General features: G+C 44.2%; 1 protein-coding gene and 2 pseudogenes across 2 annotated transcripts; all 3 read right to left on the reverse strand.

The window, feature by feature from the left end:
* Positions 1 to 1,843: 1,843 nt before the first annotated feature.
* LOC147988478 (zealexin A1 synthase-like) lies at positions 1,844 to 4,426 on the reverse strand. Its single transcript, XM_087544415.1, has 2 exons — positions 3,953 to 4,426; positions 1,844 to 2,619 (listed from the first exon to the last, which is right to left on the reverse strand). The coding sequence occupies exons 1-2, from the start codon at positions 4,412 to 4,414 to the stop codon at positions 2,119 to 2,121; spliced, it is 963 nt and encodes a 320-aa protein (XP_087400541.1). The 5' UTR covers positions 4,415 to 4,426; the 3' UTR covers positions 1,844 to 2,118.
* A 10,688-nt stretch (positions 4,427 to 15,114) lies between these two features.
* On the reverse strand, positions 15,115 to 18,044 carry LOC147988479 (uncharacterized; annotated as a pseudogene). Its single transcript, XR_015616972.1, has 2 exons — positions 15,839 to 18,044; positions 15,115 to 15,754 (listed from the first exon to the last, which is right to left on the reverse strand). The product of XR_015616972.1 is annotated as an uncharacterized LOC147988479 (transcript).
* Positions 18,045 to 18,856: 812 nt separating this feature from the next.
* LOC147988480 (cytochrome P450 71D7 pseudogene) lies at positions 18,857 to 19,853 on the reverse strand (annotated as a pseudogene).
* Between the last annotated feature and the right edge of the window lie 4,039 nt (positions 19,854 to 23,892).

A 23,892-nucleotide genomic window follows, 5' to 3' on the forward strand; every position in this document is an offset into this window, starting at 1 on the left:
GGGCTAGAAAACGCCGAACCAATCGCGGCCTTAAGGTGGAAAAGACCATCGAGAAGGTTCAGAACCCAGTTTATGTCGCTTGGGTCACCTAGGACCAGTGGGTCGTGGAATTTCAGTGTGATGAAGGCCGGCATGGCTACCTTTGCAACCAATACCAGCGATAAGGCCAAGGTAGCGGTGAAGGCTCCTACAACAACTTTCCTGGAGTGGCACCTTCTGAGAGAAACTTTGTTTCGAAGTACTTTATAAGAATTTCGAAGGATTGAAATCGTTAGTAATTTTTCCTACGTTGATCGTTTGATTCGCAAGATCAAACCCTATAGTATTTTTTACTAAAGATTTCCATGTAGGCCTTCTTTGGTTCGCAGGATTCTAAAAACTATATATAAGAATAAGAAAAACACAGGAATATGATAGGAATGCTTGTGAAAAATTAAGGATTGGTTAACATAGGAATTCTACCAACTTTTGTATTTGGTTCACAGGAATTTTAATAAACATGGCCATGTGTGCGGCAGTGCAGGGCAAGAGCCCGTTTCGAGGGATCAAATGAAAATGTGTAGTTAGAATTTTACTAAAACACTAAGAATTTTAGTCTCATTGTACGTGCATAGGAATTAAAAAAAGAGGTCCAAGTGGATGCTAAATTTCCAACGGCTCAAAGAGGAGCGGAAAGGCCTCTCATCCTCCTCCTCCTCTTCCTCCTCTTGCTACTACTACCAGGGCCAAGAGTGTGGACCATGCCTCCCCTCTCCACCCACATGACGGCATGCGAGTTGCCGAGGAGCCTCTCTTCTCCTCCTCCTCATCCTTCAGCCAACATTGATATCTGTGAAACATATAATGGGAGGGATAACATAAAATAGGGTTGGTCGAGCCTAAGGTTTCTTGCAGAATTATCATGAACCAATTCGATATTGGGAAGTTATGCCATACAAATAACCACATTGATAAGATGAGGGTTTATGAAGTTTTTGTTTGCTCCCAAGCTTGAGACCAGCGGGGCAAGAGCCTATTTCAAGAGAAAGATTACCGTACTGTAACTAAAACTATTGGAAAATTTCTATCTAGTGACTTTTAACATGACAACTCAATTTCAGATGGTATATCCCGAAGGTTGATGTTATTTGATAGACTCTGAACTGTCCTGTGGTGTACTGTAGAATCTTGTAATTTTAAAGAATGTTGAATAGTTTGAGTTATATTTTGCTATCGTATTTAACTGAAGAGTCTTTCAACTAGCAAAAATATTCGTATGAAATAAATAAATATGTTTTATAAGAAATTATAGCAACCACAAACAGAGTCTTACTAGTGAAAAGGTAGCTCTAGTAGATCCTTTGCAAATACTCCCTCCGTTACATGTTGAGTGTCGCTGACTTAGTAAACTTTGTACTAAATCAGCGACATTTAATATGGAGTGGACGGAGTACGTATGCTATCTGGTCATTGGTTGGATAAAAAGCGAGCCTCCAATGCCTTGTTCATAGTGCACTCACAAAATAAATGAAAATCAATTCTATCTACCTTTTTCATGCTTCAATAATTGGATGAGCAGTCAAGTATGTTGTTTGCCCAAAGATTATCATATATAGGATCCTTGCCCTGGACGGGTAAATGCCAAGAACTTCGGATCAGGCAACTTGAGCTCCATGAGACTACTTTCGAGACAACATATATGTTCATATCCACTGATAGCAAATCACATAAAGCACATATGTTTCTGATCCACAGATCATACTTAATTAATAGTCATGTGTTATTACAAAGTTCGTATAACTATGTACAACGACGTAAAATCTTCTGTTGTGCACTAGTAGTACATACAGTAGATGCAATACCATGTTTGCAATAAGATTTTCTTATTCGTTTTTAACCCAACTTCTCATATTCCATTGCATAAGGGAACAACCATACATTGCAAAAAAGACATGCGCTGAAAGTGCAGGTACATGAACATGCGTTGTCACGTGTATATACAAGCTCTGTGCTTCACTTCGACATCTTGGACCACACATGTGGAATAGCTCTGAGTTGCAGGTCATACCTTCTGCTTACAGCCAACCCAAACTTCTCGGACATATCAAACGAAACAAGGCTAGAACCATCAGGAAGTCTCTAGTTGAAGTGATATAGAAAGTTTGTTAATGCCATCTCCATGACCGACGAGCCAAACTGGATCCCGGGGCACTGCCGTCGCCCAGCTCCAAAGGGAATGAATTCAAAGTATGTTCCATTGTAATTTAAGTTGATGTTCTCAAACCTCTCTGGCCTAAACTCTCTAGGGTTGTCCCAGTTTTTCGGATCTTGAGAAATTGCAACGGCATTAATGTATATATTGGTGCCTTTAGGGATGTCATACCCCATAACTGTGCAATCCTCTCTAGCTGATCGTGGGATTAGAGAAATTGGTGGATGCAACCTAAGGGTTTCCTTGATGACCATCTGCATGTAGTGGAGTTTACCGAGGTCGTTATTAGTAATGACAGATCGGCCTTCACCAAGAACCTCCCATACTTCTTGTTGTGCCTTAGCCATGATTTCAGGACTCCGCCCAAGCTCTGACATAGCCCACGCCAAAGTAGTTGATGTGGTCTCCGTGGCACCTGCAAACATATCCTGTCGTACAAAGCACAATCAAACATCTCCCTATATAAAGTAATATATGAATACTTCAAAAAGCTACCTCTAATCGTATGAATAATTTAAGTGTTTTTCTGTGAAGACTAATATAGTAACATGTCACCAATTAAATGTAGACACTACAGACGATGGTTAGTACACTCATCACTCAGGAATATGGACAGTTGGGGCATACTAACTATGTGGTGCGCTTTCTTTTCTAAATAGGCACTACATCTGTTCTATTCTTTCTATACTAACAGCAGAATATATTTCTATTTTTGTTAAATTATCATATAATCATTCAAAATAAAGGTTAAAGATACACCAACAGAAATGTATCAACGTCTAAAATATACTATGCAATAAAGGGGTAAATAAGAGTAGAAAAGTCTGGGTGAGATAAAATAAATACTCAACACTTTCGAGGCAATAAGATGTTGTCATCGCATTTGCGAGGGCCACCATGCTAGTTAATACATGAAGATAATAGATCTAGTCTCTGCAGTAAAACTACATCAACATCCTAGCAGAACCCATATGACAATCCTGTTGTCTAACCTGTGAAACCACCTAACCCAGGTTGTGTCTTTGAGGTGCATGCATGACTTATTGTCTTTGTTCAAGACTTTTAGATCTAGGAGGACAAGGAATGTGACATCAATGGAGGGCTACCCTTCTCCACTAAGCATGCCTACAAAATCATTCACTGCGATGAACATAAAGACACTAATGCGATTACATTTGGTGTTCCAGCGTCCAAAAGAAGCCCAAGATCTTTGATTGGCTCCTATGCCAGAATAGCCTAAAATCTAAAGCAAATATGGTTCACAAGCACATTGCCAACGAGACCACCTGCCCATCTTGCGGCTACCATTCAGAAGATTCCGTCCCCTTGTTATTAGAGTGGCAACTCATCGGCATTTCTCAAGGGGATGCCATCGACTATCTTTGGAACTACCCTACTCTAACAAGAACTAGAAGACTCTACTTAGTTGTCCGTATTCCTAATCATCCTTTGGAATAATTGGGATGCTCGGAACACGAAGGTTTTTCGCCATGTTGACAATCGCAGATGTACCACGATCAACAACATCATCTCTGAATTAACTCTGTGGTCTCATGTCTCATCGGTTGAAGAAACCGAAAGATAAGATTAATGCATTTGTACCTAACCTCGCGTGTAAATGTGCCTATGTCCTCACCCTATTTGGAACGGACTGCCTTTCACTAATATATTGACCCCTGCCCCCACCCACCCACAACCACCTAATCATTTGAGTACCCACCACAAAAAAAAACAATACCTGAAATTAAGAGAAATACTCACAAACAAGACGGCGCAAACAGTCTCTGTGGTTAGAGGGAATTCCAAAGAGTCATCCTTCTGCAGCCTGAGCAGCACGTCCAGCAGATCCTCGTCGTCAGTGCCGGAGACGCCAACGCCAGCAGCTCGTGCGGATTTGCGCTCATCGATGATCTCTGAAATGATGCGCTGCATACGGCCACAGCTCTTCTTCATCTGGCGCTCGCCATTGCTCAGCCACCTTACCAACCTCGACGATGGGAAGAGATCGACGAGACAGAAGCCGCCCAGCAGCTTAAACGCCTTGTCCAACTCGCAGAGGTACTCGCCCTGCTGTGAGAACTTCCCGCCAAAAACTGCCCTGGTCACCACGTCATTGCTGAGCGCCATCACCTTCTCGCTGACGTTGATGGTGTGGCCGGTCGAGGCAGCGGCCGTGATGTCGCGGAGGAGGCTGCCAACCTCCTCGGCCCTGATACCCTCCATGCATTTCACCTGTGTGGAGCGGGCGAATAGCTCCCATGCGACGTCGTTGGTGTGTATTGTCTCTCATGCGACGTTGTTGATTGTAATAGCTCTCATGCGACATCTGCGTTGGAAAAAATAGCTCCCATGCGACACTGCTGCCTAATCCAAAGACACATGTTTAAAACTCGAATCAGGTGAGCGGGACCCACAGCGCGGGACCCACAGCGTGGGACCCACTAACTTATCCAACTCAGCATTGGTCAGGTGAGCGGGACCCACTGTGTGGGACCCACTAACTTATCCAGGTCAGCATTGGTACAAGAGGACACCGAGCCGTGGCCCGAGCCGTGCAGCACCCGAGCCCATCCTCGCCCCCCACCCCCCTCCCCGACCGTTGTTGTTCTTCTTCTCCGGCGACGACGCGCAGCAACGCCGTTCCGGGCTACGACCTAGCAATGTCGAGCTCCGCTTCAGCCTCCCGCCGCTCATGGCCACGCTATGGCGCAGTGCCCATGACAAGGTGCCCTGCATGCCTACGTATCGCACCCCTGAAGCGGCTAGTCACAACGACCGACAAGAATGGCAACCTTGGGCGGGAATTCGTGAAATGCGAGAGCAAACCAGAGCAGGGAAAGGTGAGATTTTACTTCTCAATATGCCAATTTTGGTTTTTGTATCCCAATTTCATATCACAATTTTTCCCCATTTTTCATCGGATTTGGGATTTAGGGTTCATCTTTCCAATTTCAGAAATTGAAGCAATGCACCCATTTTGAGTGGCTAGATGTGTACATAGAGCGGATTCAACTGGAGGGTGCATCAGGGGAGCTCGATTTACCGTTGGAGGCGGAGAAGTTGGGCAAGTTTGGATCGGGCGCTTCTGGATCTGGGGCCCCTGGATCTGCCCATTCCATTGGGGCTACTGTGGGGGATGCAATAGTGACGGAAGAGCTGAAGAAGCTAAACAAGCAGATGAAGAAACTCATCGAATTGCAGAAGTAGGGCAATTTGATGGGGCTGATGGCCGGACTTTTTTATGTTTGTGTAATTGCTCTCGCATTTGTTTATGTGATGATAATTAGTCGTAAGTGAATAGATTGGGCATCATTTGTAATCCTAATGATATGTATATTTGAATAAAAGTGTTGCGTTGTACGAATTCAGCATGTCCTCTCCACTCTGTTTCGGCCCCGTTTTTTAGTTCTTCAGTTCGTCATCAGTTTCAGTTTCAGTGGTAGAGGGAGAAAAGGAAAAAAAGGTTCGTCCACAGTTGCCCGAAAAGGCCAGGCCCATATAGAAGTTAGGCAGGGCCGAATAGAACATATCCAGGCCAATTGATAAAAGGAGTGCAAAAAAAGTGCACACGGTCATTGACATCGATATATCTTTTCGGCTTTAGATCATTTCACAAATTTTAAGTTTCCTGCAGTCACCTTTTTTGAGATAACTCATCTGATAATTATTTGAGATATTTTTATGCATAAGCTATTTGAGATAATTATTTGAGCAGTCTTTGTGAACCAAAAAAGTTGCAATTGTTTGGCTCTAGTTTATTTCAACCAAGCACCATTTCTTAATATATTTTTTTACTTGTGCTATGGTGTTTTCAAAGTTTTTACTTGTAGCGACCCGACCCGAATGGATCAAGTCTCTGTCGACGAACCAAGTTCGGAATAATCCATAGATTCTGCAAGCCAAACAACCATCTATCGTTCCTTCACAACTCTCAGGTTTTGCGTTACTCCTATAAGATCGTCTATCGATAAAGTCGTAACTACCTCCAGGGTTTTTCCTTCAGCAAGAATGTGCTTGCTTCTTCGCGGGTCCTGGGCCTGGGGGTTATGGCCCATCTCATCACTTGTAGTCCTTGAACTTATCATCGGGCAACTGTTCATTATTCCAACATCCAACTTCCAGCTTCCTAGCATACTTAAATCCATCCAATTGTACTGTCTTCCTTCCTTCTATTGGCACCAAACTAGGACATGTTTACTCAAACTCATCATGGAGTTTCCATTGATCCATATTTCCAACATCATACCTCCTTTATATCCAATAGTAATTCATCTCTTCATCCTCGTGGAATATCCCTCATACCGGGATAAAACTTATACTTATGAAGTCCATATTCCACTTCGTGGAACATCATTATCCTTTCTGCGGTCAAGCGTCCTTACAAGGGAATATTGGCCATCTCTGCATGGCACTTCTTCAAATGGGAACCGTGAAGCACATCTTGAACTCCTAACAGTCCTTCGGATGACTCCAACTTGTTGGCCACTTCTCCCATACACTCCATAACTCGGTATGGTCCTACAAATCTCGGGGCTAACTGTCCCTTATCTCCAAATCGTTTTAACTCCTTGCAGAGGGGTCACACGAAGACATGCTCTATCTCCAATATCATAGACTATCGCCTTGAGTTTTGAGTCTGCACAACTCTTCTGCCTGGACTGAGCTACCTTCAGTCGATTTCGAATAAACTTAACATTCTCTTTTGACTCCTTGATCACAGTTGGTCCAAACAACTGATGGTCTCCAACTTCATCCCACATACTCTTGGGGCATCACACATATCGAGACAAAACTCGTATTCATTTTGTCCGAAATCCATTACAGGGTACTACCACCCTTAAAAAAGCTCCAATATTTTTATATACCATATTTCTCATATCCTCAAAAATGGTCAACATCTTTCCTCATAGAGTAACAGCTCATAAAATCCATATCAGTACCAACGATGCTACTTTATTCATTCTCAAATGTTTACAATCTCTCGCTTCTCCATTACATGTCTCAACTCAATACCTCAATATAAAAGAAAAATGTTCTCACTTCTACTAGTCCATTTCTTTTGTTGCAAACTCAACTATCTAGCACAAGTTTCCTTCTCCTTGGGGCATTCTCTGGCAAAGTGCCCTGCTTCATTACAACGGAAACATATTACTTCTGACAAGTTTCGAGGTTTCCTTGTGATTGTATAGCCTCCTGGGGTCCTCATCTTTCCTTTTGGGCAATCATTGAAGTGGTGTCCTGAATTTTTGCACCTGAAACATGTGATATGACTCAGGTCCTTCCTGGAATCCAATCTACGTCTCTTTCCAGATTTTTCCATTCCAACCAGAGCTTCTATTTCCAGTGGGTCATACTCTACTTCCTCTGTCGGGAATTCTACTAAATTCCCATTCATACAATTCTGGGAGATGTGTCCTTCTTCTCCACATGAATAGCGAGACTTGGTGTAGGGTTTAATTGGTTCCTCTTTGGGTGTGTCCTCCACCTCTTTCTTCATCACAGGTTCTTCTAAACCTTCCATGAGGGCTCCTTTCATTGCTTCTTCCTTCAGCTGGATGGTTCATTGTACCAAGGGGTAAATGTGACACTGAGCAGGATAGTGGGTAGTCCCTTCACACAAGAAACAAGTAATCTTCCTAGTTGGGCATTCTTCAACTGGGTGACTTCCTTCACAGTTAGGGCATTCATCCTTGTGTTCTTTATGGGTGTGTCCGATTTCTCCACAAATCTTGCATGCACAAGGTTTCCTTATATCCTTTCCATAAGGCTTCAACTTCTGGGACACAAACTGTGACTTTAGCAAAGTCAACTTAAATTCTTTCCAAGTGGTTACTCCTTGCCATCCATTGATGGTTTGGTACATCCTCCACCAAGTAGCAGCACCTCTTTCAAAGCATTGAAGAGCACGCTGGGCCATATCCTTTCCGACTATAGGGTTCTTCTCCATATGATCCTCCATGTTCTGAATCCATCGGTCCGTCTCCAATTGACTCATCGGTCCAGAAAATATAAGCTCATCTTCATTCATCCTCTATTGGGTCCATGGGTTTGGGGTGAGATAAGAGAGATCAAGAGAGATACACACAATGCAAACAAAAGTTTTGCAAAGACAGATTTTTGTTGTGGCTGTCGAAAAAAACAACAAACAATTGACAGCTCACAAGCATCGCATCTAACGTAGGTATAAAACAGGGGTTTGGTCTTCTAAAGGTCAACGTCGCCAAAACTCTTCAAGTCTTGGTCATGTCTCCAATGGCTCCTTCCGATCATGCTTGTCTTTCTCAAGTTCTTTTGCCAGATCATCTATGTTGACGTGAAATCTCTCGTGACATCCTTTAATATTGTGGAGTTATATTTCAAACTTCTAGGTTTCAACATCCTTCACATGAACCATGGTCATACTGTCCTCCAGTTCCTGACAATTCTCCGGTATCTTGAGGTTGTAGCTCCTCCAGCTTGGCTACTCTCATCTTCAGGATCCTGAGTTCCTCATGAAATACTTCCTTGTCTAATACGACTCCTTGGAGCTCCATCTTAAACTTCTTGATGTAATACTCCAGATCCTGGTGATACACCGGCTAGGGTTAGAACTTCATCTTATGATAGGTGCTCCGTCAGCCTTCTTCCATCAAATCCATTCTGATGACATGCATCCTTAACTCAGCACGGTGACTGTAGCATCAGCGGGCGATGACGTCACGGATAACCATGTTTCTGCTCTTGTCTTTCCATGAGCTATCTTCCATAGTTGATATCTCCTGCCTTAGGGTTTTCTCGACAAAACTTCGAGTCCTCATGCTCCTTGTTTCAGTCTTTCTCTGATACACCTTGATCTCGGGTATTGACAGCTTCCATAGTCTGCCAAGTTCCATAAGGGTAGCCTTCCTAGGTCATACAAATCTAGGGATTCTTCAGAGCCTCCAATTCTCCTAGTCTTCAGAGTCTTCAACAGCTGTAGTTTCCATTATCATAATGTATGGTAAAATCCTCTTCATTCCGAATGGTCTTACTAGTCTGATATCCTGTACTTCTTGGAGTGGTCTCATCAGTCGAATCCTCGAGTGGTCAAAAGGGGAAAGGGGTATGGTCTCACTAAAGGGAATTTTTGAATAAGCTCAGAAGAGAAGAGAGGTAAAAGATCTTTTTGAAAGGGAAAGTTGTAGAGAAAAATCTTTGCTGTGGGCTTGCCAATTTCTAGGGTCACGTCCTACAGTCAACATGTGCTCTGATACCATCTTGTAGCGACCCGACCCGAATGGATCAAGTCTCTGTGCTTATGTGTCATCCCTGGATCAGTATGCTGACACACACAGTACTCGAAGGATTTATAACAGTGGTAAATCACATGTATAAAGTAACGTAAATACTATTACCTCAATCCAATATAGCGGAAGCAACAAGGTTGTGGATTCCCATCAACACCAACGGCAAAGTTGAGTGTAGAAATCGTAACCCTAACGTAACACTTACTCGTCGTAAGAAACCTGCAACATGAGACGTTGCAGCCCGAAACGGGTCAGTACATTGAATGTACTGGCAAATTCACACCATAGAGAATGATGAACAATGGCTATCACTATATGCATATTTGGCTGGTGGAAAAGCTCTATGGTTATAAGGTTTTTGCGTAAAGCCAATTTTTCCCTACTACAAAGGAATAAATTTATTTAACTATCATGGTGGTTGTGAAACATTGAGAATGGTTGACAGCATTCTCAATCCCAATTAAAAGTTATTAAAACCCAACAACATTAATTAGAAGTAACATGTTGAGATTCACAATGATATTCAAGTACTAGATACTCAAGTTGTCCATAACCGGGGACACGGCTAATCATGATTAGTTTGTTACTCTGCAGAGGTTACGCACTTTTCCCCACATGACTCGATCGCCTCCGTTTGTTTTCTCGCACTACATGGTGTTTGAGAAACGGATGACCGAGACATAGTCTTTCAGAAGCACTAGCACCTTACATGTGGGGTAGACCGGTACACCTACATCCCCTACATCTGCTAGTCCACCCCGTAAGAGTTCGCACAACTTAGTCAACTATGCCAGAGCCCATAGTAGCATGTGGCTGCACACGGAAGTTTCTAGCATGAATTATCTTATGATCCCTTTGAGCCTGGGTGGCGGTCGAAAAAAACAGGCAAGTCCTGATAGACATCAGGTGCCTCAATCCACCCAGATGTGTGTTTAAGTTGCCACCTTAGATAAACCATTAAAAATTATCAATCTCACATCTGTCATGGATATCACTCACCCAATCCACGTCTACTAGCATAGCATGGCATAATAAGCAAACGTAGAAGTAACTCCCAAGGTTTCATAGTAATACAGGTATTAGGTACTACCTCATCTACTTCCCATCCCACAATTTAATTAGATCCTAATCATGCAATGTGTGAGGATTGATCTAATGCAATAAAACTGGGTTGTAGAAAAGGCATGATCAAAGTGTGAACTTGCCTGCAATGTTGATGAAGATGATTCGCACTCAAAACTCTTGATAGATCTACTCGTCACACTCCGGTCAATCTATCGTAAGCAAGCAATAGTAACCACACAATAAGTACTCATCTAAAGCACAGGGAAAAATCGAGCAAGAGAACGAACCAGAAAGTTCAACTTAAGAACTCCGGTTGCAAAGAAAGAACGAACCGAACAAACGACGAAAAACAAACGGCGGAAGAAAACAACTCGGTTCTAGCAAGTTGAAACTAGGTCAAATTTTACCGGGGAAAAAACTTGTTCAAGTTGATTAGACGGAACGGCGGTTTCGAGATGAAACTCCAGGCGCTTGAATCACCTGATTCTGATAAACGAGCGAGAAGATAAACTAGAACGAAGATCGGATCTGAGATCGCGATCGCGGAATAAATCCGACGAGAAGAAAAAGAAGAACGGTTATACGAACAGGCGTCGTTAACTGGGAAATAATCGGTGATCATGTTGGTTGAGACGAACGGTCCGAAAGAAGAACGAAAACCAATCTAGGGTTTTCGGAAAAGAGATCGAAACGAAAAACCGATCTAGAACACCGGAACGGTTTAGTGAAAAATCGGAAAGAAAACGAATCGGTAGAGAAGAAAAGAATCGGAACGGTTTATAAGAAAAACCGAACCGAGGGAAAGAAGAGACGCGGCGCGGTACCTCCGGCGAACGGCGGTGACGGCGGCGTTGGGCGGCGGCGGCGGTGCACAAGGCGGCGGCGGCGGTGACGCAGGGCGGCGGCGGCGCGGCAAGGTGCGGCGGTGGCGGTGACGCAGGGCGGCGGCGGCGCGGCAAGGTGGGGCGGTGGCGGTGACGCAGGGCGGCGGCGGCGCGGCAAGGTGCGGCGGTGGCGGTGACGCAGGGCGGCGGCGATGCGGCAAGGTGCGGCGCATGGCGAGAGGCGCGGCGCGGGTGAGAGGCGCGGGGTAGGGCGCGGCTTGGAGAGGAGAGAGGGGCTTGGGATTTTTTGTGGGGAGAGGGGGGTGTTGGGTATTTATATTGGGGAGGGGAGACAAAACTTGGGGTAGGGGGCAAGGAATAAGAATAGGAGTAGGAAAGATCTAGAAAAAGAAACGGAATAAACGGAAGTAGGACAAAAGTCCTACTAGGACTTCCAAAGACAAAGGCGGCGGCTCCTGGAGCCTGGGCACGTGCGCGGTGCCGCGATGGCCTTGGCCTTGGCTGGCCGGCCGGCGGCTTGGGCCTTTGGCCCAAGGCGCTGAGGTTTTTTTTTTAAACGGTTCCGCGCTCGGAGAAACACAGAAAAACAAAATCTACCGGACTCCAAAACTAATAAAGTAAATTTTCCCCGACTCCTAAAAATGAGTCGAACAAAATGAACTTTTCTCCGGGCCTAAAATAAAATTTTCAAAAACGCGCATTTTTCCTTATCCAAATAAAACGCAAGCAAACACCGGAAAACGAAATTTGATCTATTTATTAAATCTTCATTTTTCCTATATTTGGGAAAGTCATATTATTCCCTCTCTCATATATTTTTTTTGATAACGGAAAAATAATTGAAGATGAAATAAATAAATCAAATGATCCTCTTTTCCAATTCGAGAAAACTCTCAAATAAGAAAATAACGAAATCTCCAACTCTCTCCGAAGGTCCTTGAGCTGCGTGAAATTTCTAGGATCGACCAAAAAGCAAGAAAATGAGATATGCATGATGATCTAATATTCCAAATTGAAAATAAATTCAAAAGAACTTTGAATTTAATTCTTTGAAACTCCCAACTCATATTTCATAATTTGAAGAAGTCATTTTATCTTCTCTCGTGAAAATCATTGAGTTGCTTAAAGTTTCTGAATTGGAAATATTTTCAAATGAAATTCAAATATTTTCAACACCCCTTGTCATTTAAATAAATGGAAGAAGTCATGTCATCTTCTCTCCGGGCATCCCCTTACAACCATGGGCGGATCCATACTTGGTCATGGGTGTACACCCAAATCTTTTGGCTAGACATTTTTATATATGGTGTATACTTTAACACTTACGCATGTCATCAGCACCAGATAATTAGCATTTTTCTTGCCCATTGTCTTCAAATGCATTGTATACCAACTGTATGATTATGTAGTACAGTACATAATCTTTATTGTCAATTTCTTGGTAACGTACATTTTAGATACCAGATCAATTGTTTTTTAGTACACATGGCCACATAAATAAAATGCAATGGAGAAACTTTAGGACCGAAAAAACATATAGATAGATAGAGGGGCATCGGGTACCCTAGTAGCATAGATAGATAAAACATATAGAGGGGCATCCCCCCACTACATATAGTTCATAAAACATGAAAGTAAAATAATTAAAACTAGATATATAAAAGACACGGGCACACACGCCCGAACCAACACAAACACAAACACAAACTAGAGCCCCAAACTAGATAGATAGAAGACTCGCCCCTTGAACAACTCCTTGGCCCCTCCTTGCCACTCCTTGGCCCCTCCTCCTTGGGCCCCTCACTCGTCGTCCTCCGACATCTGGTAGGGGAGGGTGTGCATGCCGTTGGGGTGAGGGAAGATGTGGTGGAAGTTGGTGAAGATGTTGTAGGTCGTGAACGCGATAAACTCGCATCCACACCAGAACACCTCCCCGAGGAGGTGGTGAGCGTCGTAGGGGTTGGTGAAGGTGACGTAGAGGCCGATGACGAAACCACTGGGGCCGGCGTTGCCATCGTACTGCTCGTGGAGGTGGAACATGGGCAGAGTGCCCGGAGGGAGGTGGCGGTAGCCGGCTTCGAGGAAGAAGCGAGCCAACTCTCTAGGGCCCCTCCACCTAGAGATGGCCCACACCCTCAGGCTGTTCTCGACGACGACTCCGGCCGGGTACTGCCTCTCCGGCACGGTGCGAGGGCGACGGTAGGTAGGGCCGTTGAACTGCATGGTGGCTCGAGTGGTGGATTTGGCTCGAAAAGAAGAAGGGGAGGAGGCTTGAGAGATGAGTGTGAGAGGATGAGGAAATGGTGCCCTTTTATAGCCGCGTTGCAACCGTGGTCAATGTGTACACGGTGCCCCTTCTCGATCTTTTTCTCTTCTCCGTTCGCACTGGCATAAGTAATTGCGAGCATTAATTCAAAAAACGGCGGCCAGAGCATCCAAAGAGGCACGGGCACTTGCATCGGCGGTGACGCCGCGTGGGAAACAGGCCCGTTCATCCGCGCGTGACACTGAAAAAGGAGCTGCACCACCGACGCGTCCATCTCGTTCAAACATGCATTTGTTAAAATAGCTTAGATGCGACGTACCTATACGCTGCAACTGCCGTACTCTGCGTCGATGCGTGCATGCAAGCCCGCATGCAAATGGCTAGGCGTTCACGAGCAAAGAATAGCTAGGCTGCGACGTTGCATGGCATGCATGGGACAAGGATGGCCCACATGTCATTGACCCTCTCGCATGCAGCCCATCCCCCCTCTCGACGGCCGTGCGCACGCACGCCAGGCTTTGCCGGGCCCGATCCGCTCGGCCCAACGGTCACTTAGATGCTCCCCCGCTCAACGTTATCTGTTCGTCAGAGAGAAAAAACGATGGCCAATTAGATTGGAGCCCACGGATCGCCCCCGCGGAATCCTTCTAGAAGTCCTATCCGACGGCCGCAGTTTGGCGTTAGGGTTAGATCGACGGTGGACGTTTGGCGCTAGGGTTACATGGGGTTTTGAGGCAGTCAACAGGGTTTTGAAAGGTTTGACCGAACATTCAAATGTGTATAACTAATTCAAAAAAATCTAAAAAATGAAAAACCTGCGCATATAGCCTTTTTATGTTACATAGTTATGATATAAAATGATAAACTTGATCTAATGATCTTTGCATGAAAAAACCTTCATAAATTGGACTATCTCGACTGAGGTTGCATAGAGTTCAAAGGAGTGAGAAGAGGGTTTGAGGTTTTGAAAATGCAAAAAAATCAAAAAACTGAGGTTTGAGTTCATTTTAGAGTGACTAAGGAGGATCTAAGTTATTTTTGCATTTAAAATTTTTAAACTTGTTTTATTGCTGACTTTGTATTAAAGGGTGTTTTTTCAAAAATAAAATAAATAATATGAATACTTATTCAAAAAAAGGTGAGACTTCGTATTGATCCTATATAGGTATAATATAAGCTAAGAAAATCTTTTTTGGGTGATTTTGAGAAGATCGAAAAAAACTTGCTTAAAAATGGGGCCGTTTTCCCTTACTTTGGAGCCTGTTTGTACAACATTTTCAGTGACTATGAGTTGGACTTCACAAAAAGGGTTGGATTTATGAACTAAAGTGCATAGTAGTACATAAAACGATGCAACATCACAGAACAAACAAATGAACTCAAAAAATATTGCAGATAGGTTCAAATTTGAATGTCGGTTCAAATTTGAATGTCGGTTCAAATTTGAATTTTATTTCAAGTCAAATCAACATTATAGCACATAAGTTTTCACATGAAAGAACATAAGTTTTCACATCAAATGACAACAAACTTAAGTTTTCACATCAAATTTGAATGATTTCGACTCTATTTCTTTTGCTTCTTTCTACCACTCGATTTCTTCTGCTTTTTTCCACCGTTTGGTTCCACGGCGCATAGTTTGTTGATGCTGATGCTCTTGCTTTTTGGCCCCTTGCAAACTCCACTAGGCCCCCTCAACTTTTTCACCTGACCATGTCCCACTTCTTCAGTTTGCACTTCTTGAGTTTGTACTTCTGCAGATTGAGTAGATGGCACAAATTGTTCAACTACTTCAGTTTGCAACTCAACACTTGGCAGCACAACCTCCAAACATGGCAACATAGTTGTCAAAGCAGATTCGCATGGCAGCACAACAGTCGCTTCATCTGCAACAGTTTCAGATTGCCCTAGAGTCTGCAAAACAGATTCAGTATACATCACATCGTCCAAAACAGAAACACTTAGCTCATGTTCAGCAGTAACAGTTTCAGTTAGCTCCATATCTTTGTCACCAAACATTATCTGCTTAGTGCTCTTCCTTCTATAGCCATTCAGTCTTGCTTTTTTCACTGGCCAGCATTGTTCAACAACAAGAGGTGGGGCTTTTTCTGCACGCTTCCTCCTAAAAAATAAAGCATTTGACTTGGTTAGATACTAGAACAAGTAGCAAAATCAAAAACTTGCAGAAACAGTAACATGAACATACTTTGGCCTCTGAGGAGTGTAGATGCACTTGGATGAACCAATTTTGTGCCCAACTACCTCACACAACTTGCACCTATTTTTGTTACCTTTTTGAGCCCTTTTGGGCTTATCATTCTTTTCCTTTTCCTTTTTCCCCTTCTTACTACAACCACCTTTCTCAAACCAAGCTTTGAATCTGCTCTGTTTAGGCCTCCCAGCCTTTCTTCTAGTGACAGGGGGACACAAGGTAAATTCTATTTCCACCTCAGGCCACTGAGATTGGTCAGTCAGTGCAGGAATTGGACTTGCATATGCAGCTTTGAATTTTTGTACTGAATAATACTCATGCAAATATGGGTGCATATTTAACCTGGGTTTAGATGCCAAAAAAAGTATGGCATGCTCACATGGTTTTCCAGTGTGTTGCCACTCTTGGCAAGTGCACTCATGCAACTCAGTATTTACCACATGCCTCTTGCTACTCTTTGTATCTCTAACTTCAGCACCCCACAAGGAAGATTTCTCAACAGATAGATGTGAAAGATTTCTACTCCTGTTGACCACCTGTTGTACCACTGCTGGAAGCTTGTCCCCTTCCAAAATATTAGCAATTTTTCCTCTCAACTCCCACAAACGCATCATCATGATCCTTATTTGGTCCACCATGTCATGCACAGGCAAGTCTTTCAAATCCTTCACTTTGTTGTTAAAACTTTCTGCCAAGTTGTTATTGATATGATCACATTTTATGGCAGTATTAAAACCTGATCTATACCACAACAGAGAATGGTGGGTGTTCAACCATGAAGCAAATTCATTATCACTACATGATGCCAATATCTTACCAAGGTGATAGGAATGTGTCTGTCTGGTGTAGGATCTTGCTGCTGGCCACATGCGCCCAAATTCATCTCCTCTGATTTTTTTTATCAGATTCATCCACATATGTCCAAAGCACTCCCTCTGCTCAGCATGGGGGAAAACATTTTTACTGCATTTTCCAACCCTTTACATGCATCTGTGTGGATGGCCAAAGGAGAAACTGGCCCTATGCATCTTTTCAGTTGCATCATGAACCATATCCATGATGCCTCTGTCTCTGATTGAAACATTCCTATTGCAATTGGGAACATCCAGTTGTGTCCATCTAGAGCATTGCATGCAGCCAACTGACCATTCCACTTTCCAGTCAAAAAAGATGAGTCTATGCTCAAATATGGACGACAACCTGCTTTGAATCCATCTATGCAAGGCTTCAAACACATAAAAAAACTTGCTGAATAAAACCTTGCCATCCTCTGTTACCTCTGTATCTATCTCCACCACACTCCCAGGTGACCTCTTCTCCACCTCTGCTTTAAAACTATACAACATCCTAAATGTATTTGCCCAGTCACCATACAATGATTTCATGGCCCTTTGTTTTGCTTTCCACACTGTGGTGTATTGCAGCTGGATGGGGTACAGCTTCTCCAAGTCAACTTTAAGCCTCTTTGCAGTAGTGTTTGGAGTCTTGGCTAAAATAGGAGTAATCTTCTCTGTAACCCAAAGCTGTGATGTCATCTTTGAAACTCTCTGTGAAGTGGTCATACATGTATGCTGGTGTGGTATTTGATTTACCCTTACTGTACTTCCATCAGGTTGTAGTCTGGCAGACAAGTACCATTTGCAAGGATTGCCACCACCATCATAACCTTTGCACCGAGCATAAATTTTTTTTCGATCAGTCCACATAGTCTTGGCATCAAACTCTTTTTTCACTGCATAGGTCCTGAAAGACATCCTAAACTCCTTCATGCTTGGCCACAACTTTCCCACCTCAATAACTGGGTTCTCTTTGTCATACAAACAAACCAGCTCATTATCATCTGCATCATCCACATCATCTGCAGCCTCTCTCATCAGCTGTTCTTCATCCTCATTTGCATTTCTAGGGCCTGTGTTACCTTCAGCGGGCAAAGAACTGTCATCCTTCTCCTTATCTTTGTCATCAACTTGAATGCCAAACATTTCGGCCATATCAATGTCGGATATTGGTGTAATGACCAAATCTGTTTTTTCATTCAACTCTACTACATTCCAGTCAACAACAATCTTCCTAGCACCATGGGTTCCCTCCTCTCCATCTGCATCAATCCCTGTATCTTCAGCTACTACAGTCGGTTCAGTCAACAATGCCAACATCTTCTTTTGTGAAACCCACTGATCATCTTCCATCTGTGCAGCCCTCTTTGATTGCACATAACCAACTCTGGAATGAGTTTGTAGATCAATTAGCTCTGCATAAAATGTTACTTGTTTGCTTGCCCACCCTTCTTGTTGATCAATTTCAGCAACCATGGATTCTCCATCTTCAATTCTCACATATTCACCATTATAGTTATCGAAACGTTGCAGACATACACCTCTTGTTCTGGACCCCAAACAATACTCTCCCCAATTCTCTCCACCAAATTGCCCACGGCCTTCTCCTTCATGCTCTCCAATTCCTGGGGATCAACATCTGCAAATTCGACATCCAACCTCACGGTGGTATCTCTATCAATGTCTTGGACACTGCCATCACTGAGCTTGGCTTTACAGGGAAAAAATTCCACTATAATTGCGAATGTGGTGGCAGAACTTGAACCTCCCCTGTTTTGTCAATGGCAGGCAGCGGCGGCAGTCACTACCAAATTGAGTTCGATTCTAAATCGCCAAGAAAAGAGGGTGGCATTACCGATTTGAAGCACTGTCTCCTCGCTCCATCTCATCCAGCCCTCGCTCCATCTCCTATCCAATCGAGATTCTAAAACGCCAAGAAACAGGGGCAGCATGAGGCCACAGATTTATCCAAAATTCGGTGGAATGGGAGTAGTGTTTGGAAAATACTCACTCGCAATAGCCGATGCAGAGATAGGCGCTCCACCACCGGGCCGCGGAGAAGAAACAACCCCCGGATCCAATGGAGCCCGATTCTAAATCGCCAAGAAACAGATGGCAGCATGAGGCCACAGATCCCCCAAAATTCTGGGGAGTGGGACTAGGGTTTCGGGCTCACCTCGCAATAGCTCTGCCGCTGCCGAGAAATGCGCTCCACCACCGCGGAGAAGAAACCGCTGCCGGAGAAGATGCTTACGGCGGCGCCGCTCGCTCAGTCCAGCACGGGCGAGTCGAGCACGGTCACACAGTCCCAGGTCGAGTCGTGGACGGTTGACTCTTGTCTACGTGGCCATAGGTGGACCCCACCAGTCAGAGCACATAACCCCCAGTGTCCTAACCAAACCTCAGCCTAACTAACAGCCAACTAGCCGCGTAAATGGTGTGTCGCATGGGAGCTATTTTTTCCAACGCAGATGTCGCATGAGAGCTATTACAGCCAACAACGTCGCATGAGAGACAGTTCACATCAATGACGTCGCATGGGAGCTATTCGCCCGCGTGGAGCTGAGGAGCTCCATGACGCAGACCTTGCGCATCTGGCGCAGATGGTCGCCGTAGGGGGCAAAGGCGATGGCCCTGCCGCCGCTGCTGAAGATGTCCAGCGTCACGCCGCGCGGCCGGCCCGCGAACACGAGGTCGTTGGTCTTCATCACCAGCGCCGCCGCTTCAGGGCTGGACACGACGACCGCGGGGACCTCGCCCAGCATGAGGTGCATCAGCTGCCCATGCCGGCGAGACAGCTGCATCAGCGTGCGGTGTGGGAGGGCGCCGGCGACGTGGTGGAGACTGCCGATGATCGGGAGAGTCCATGGCCCAGGAGGCAGCTGCTTCCTGGCCGGCTTGCTCTTGCCAACCGAGAGCTTGACAAGCCAAATCACCAGGAGCGTAAGTAGGGCTAGGAAAGACAGGCTTAGCCACCCCTCCATGGCAATGGCAGGCAGCTCTACTATTGAACAGAGACGATATATTCAGTATATGTCCGCTAGTATAGAGAGAGGAAACACCTGACTGGTAGTGGTGTCTTGTATTGCCAAAATGCTAGACACACGGGCTAGATCAACACCTTCACGGATCAGCTGACTTGTCCTTTTTTAATTGGGCTATAAATAACCTTCTCTTCCTAATTACCCCCCTCCCCCCCCCCCTCTCCTATTCTAACCTGGTGGGCTGGGCGCCAAGCCCCGTAATAGCCTGTTGATGTAGCTAGCAAAGCCGCTTGTATTGGGTATGAATCAGGATAAGAAGAATGACTCAACAATCATGTTCCATGTTTGTAGTATTTAGGCCAACTCTTCTTCTTTTTTTAAGGTTGTCAGTGCATCATGATTAGCACATGAACAAGAACAACTAGTTTATAAATTATACACAGGTAAGGGGAAGTGAACTATATATTGACAAATATCAAAGGCATCTTTTGTATTGTGACTTGGTAAAAAAAACATTAATGGAGCAATTATTGGTCAATGCTTCATTTGAACCAATCAAAAAACATATTCACACTGCAAGAGTAGGTACTTGGCACCGGTGTCAGCAAATGGGAGCAGTTGGGTATGGAACGTCACCAATGTGGAAATACTTGACTGTCAGCACTGCCTTGTAGCGGGTTGTATATACAACATGATTAGCACGCAGGTAGCCAGTTTATAAAGTAATTATGCACAAGCAGGAAGAAGGATGCTGTTAATTAAAACATCGTCGACCCAAACAACATTGAGTGGAACTATGCATACCGAAAGACTTGGTACTTCGCACCGGCGGGTGCCGGCACAAGGGAGCAGTTTGCTGTCACCAATGTGGAAATCATGGACTGTTGAGTATTTCCTTGTATCGATCAGGATAATAAGAACGACCCCACATAGCCATGTTTGGAGTATTGATGTTCTTATTATGGACATGCCAAACCTGCAAACATTAAAAAAAAAGTAAAAAAAAAGGCAGCATTAGTTTCAGAAGATTAATCTTTGCATATGCACATGCACTTACTACTGCATCGCTCTAGATGAATACAGTATAAAAGAGATAGAGTATGCTCCTGATAGTTGTATTTTACTGGATAATGCACAAGTTAAGCCAGAAAAGGGGAAAAAGAAACTGAGGAGAAAAACAGAGGTATACAGGACGATACCTGCCAGGAAACATTGATGAGAACTGAAAATGCTGCTATGACACTGTGTTTTTCACTTTCTCGATACGAGTCCATGCATGTGAGTGCTCATAGAGCACTTTAAGCTGCTTAGCTGCCTTTCCCTATCAAAACGTCGATTGCTGATCAGGCTCACAAAACAGTAAGCAGATAGTTCTACGCTTGCCTCGAAGCAGCTCTTGTGTGTCACCATGAGGATAACCCAATCGACGAATGGAAGCATTTATCAATTAGAATTTCTTAGCAAGGAAACTTCAACCATCCTCCTACGGTGTGATCAGATACTACTGATCAAGATCCACACAGTATGTACTTTGAACGCAAACGGTGTGCTTGGTTCTCCGATACTTTGTATGCAAGCGGTGTCCAAGCCGATTGCCCAAAAAAGTCTAAATCCTGTCTCTTCCTCATCGTCAATGTCTATCTTCTTTGGTGCATTACTGTCTCCTTGCTCCGGCTGAAGTGCGGATGACACTGGGATTGGATGGGAGGAAGGTGGACATCTGAACTTGACCTGACAAGGCATTCAAATTTAGGAGCAACAGGAAACTTGCCGCCGGCGGGTCATTATAGAAACTACTTTGATCGACTGGAAACTACTGTTGAGCTGTTCTGCTTGCGGGCATTTGCGCGAGCAGGTGGTGGGCGTGCTCCATCTCATGCCCCCCAAGAGGAACCGACTGACCTTGTGGAGTCCGGCGACGGAAGTCAGCTAGGGCGAGCACCTCGTGTTACAGCTATTTTATCCATGGTAGTCGTGGAGGGGATGGGGAGCGGGCCAGCGATGGTGCGCGGCCATGGCTCCGGCGAGTAAGGCCCCATTCGTATCTTGTCCAGCTTCCCAGAATAGCCAGCTTCCCGTGAAGCCAGCCGCAGCCAGCTTCCGACGGGAGCAGCAATTCGTTCGGCAAGCCAGCTTCTTGGTCGTACCAGCTTCCAGCGTTGTAGCCCATATATTAGGCCAATTTGGCCTGAGGTTTGGAGCGGGCTGAGAGCCCAAGTGGCTGTGAAAGAGGCATGGTCTATAGGCCCAGTCGGATTGGTGAGTGTGGAAGTTATTTTCAGCCCATGGGGCAGGTTCGCTGGTGAATGTTATGTTCGCTCGTCACAGTTTCCCTCGTACCGGTTCGATCGACTCACTTGGCGGTGGCATTGCTTTGTAATTTTACTCAACTCCACCTCCCCTGTTTTCTGGGATCTGGGAAAGGCTAGCTTCTCCTTCTCCTCAGTTTTTGCACTACGCCGCCTCCAGCTTCTAGATTTCAACTCCGTGGAGATAGCACGTTCGGCTCAGCTTCTTGAGGGAGTTGATTTTTTTTTTTGAGACAATCTTGAGGGAGTTGATGAAGCTGGAAGCTGGAGTGGTTCCGAACGGACCCTAAGCTTTGCTTTGCTGGGAAGAAGAGGAGGCAGCAGGGAGCGCGAGAGCTATGTTTCGCCTCAAGCGAGCTGTAGGATGGGCCGGCCCAATAACGTGGAACCATCTCTGGTTTGGGCCAATTTTAGAAGGTTCCAGGCGGAGTTTTTCTTTTCCATTTTACTTTTTCTGTGTTTTTATTTACAGTTTTTATTAAGTTTTTTTCAGGAAAATTTCCAATCTATTTATGTTCAATCATAACAGTACAACGAATAGCATAAATAGAAAAAAAATACATCCAGATCCATAGACCTCCTAGGGACAACTACAAGCATTGAAACGAGCCGAAAACCCGACGCCATCATCGCCCCTCCCTCGTTGGATCTGGGTGAAACTTATTGTAGTAAACAGTCAGGAAGTCGTCGTGCAAAGGCCCCGTCGGACCAACGCCGCAAAACAGAAACCTCCGTCGATGAAGAGTAGCATATATCAGAAGGATTTAACCTAAAGACATGCGAACGTAGACGAACTATGACCAGATCCGAGCAAAACCATCAAGGACAGATTTACCGAAGACACACCTCCACACGCTCACCGCCAATGCTAGACACACCATCAGGACATGGGCTGGGCGGGGTGAACCTTATTCCATCTTCAAGGAGCCGTTGCCGTTTTGTCTTCCTGAGCAGGACACAAACCATAACAAAATAGAAGGAACATCTGAAAATAGAGCCCTCTTGCCGGCAAAGGACGGGATCCGTGACGGCGCCATGGCCCTAAGGCCATCGGAGATATTTCTGGTTTGTCTTTCTTTTTTCAAACACATGTTTACTTTTTTAATACATGTTATACATTTTTTCTATGCATGTGGAACATTCTTTGATACACGTTGAACATTTTTCAAATGCATTATGAATATTTTTTAAAATATAAGTTTGAACATTCTCGAATACGTGCTAAACATTTTATAAATACATGCTCAACATTTTTTTGGATGATACGCAACATTTTCTCAAAATTATGTAAACATTTTCTATGCTGTATACAATGTTTTAAAAACATCAAGAACATTTTTTCCAAACGTGTAAACATTTTTTTCTAAAATGTCATGATCATTTTTGTAATTTCTACTGAACGTTTTTAAACGTTTGGTGGACAATTTTTTACGATAAATAAATATTTTTCAAAATTTTCATGAACATTTTTTAAATATGTACGAATATTTTGAAAATGTCATGGATATATTTTGGAATGGTATGAATATTTTGCATGCAGCAAAAGAGTGGCACTATGTGTCGCCTGTAGCGAGCTAGATGCCCTAGTCGCCTACAGCGTTCCCACTTTATAAGCCAGTCCCAACATCACAACAAAAGCTCACGTTCCCATTCGGCAGAATATAGCGCAAGGTTTTCTCCACTCTACTATTTCGTTTTTGTTGAGAGGAAAATGAATCAACTATCTTCTTTACTAGATGGCATCTGCTATTTATACAAGGGAAAGGACACTATTGGAAAAGGTGTCTATTCAAAGGAGGTGCCTGTTCGGCAGGAACCGACACCGCAGTTTTACAACTGCCTGTGGTTAGTACAAGCAGGGATTAATCCCATAATTAACACATGGTTAATTAATTCTAACACTCTCCTTAATCAATGCT

This window comes from Triticum urartu, chromosome 1A, assembly GCF_056163025.1.
Source record: "Triticum urartu cultivar PI428250 chromosome 1A, HENAU_Tu73, whole genome shotgun sequence".
Lineage (NCBI taxonomy): Eukaryota > Viridiplantae > Streptophyta > Magnoliopsida > Poales > Poaceae > Triticum > Triticum urartu.

Excerpts from the sequence above, each read along its gene's own strand:
- LOC147988478 (XM_087544415.1), bottom strand. The coding sequence starts at position 4,414 with ATGGAGGGTATCAGGGCCGAGGAGGTTGGCAGCCTCCTCCGCGACATC. Across the intron at positions 2,620-3,952 it reads CTGTTTGCGCCGTCTTGTTT|GATATGTTTGCAGGTGCCAC; the intron begins GTGAGTATTTCT and ends TTTGTACGACAG.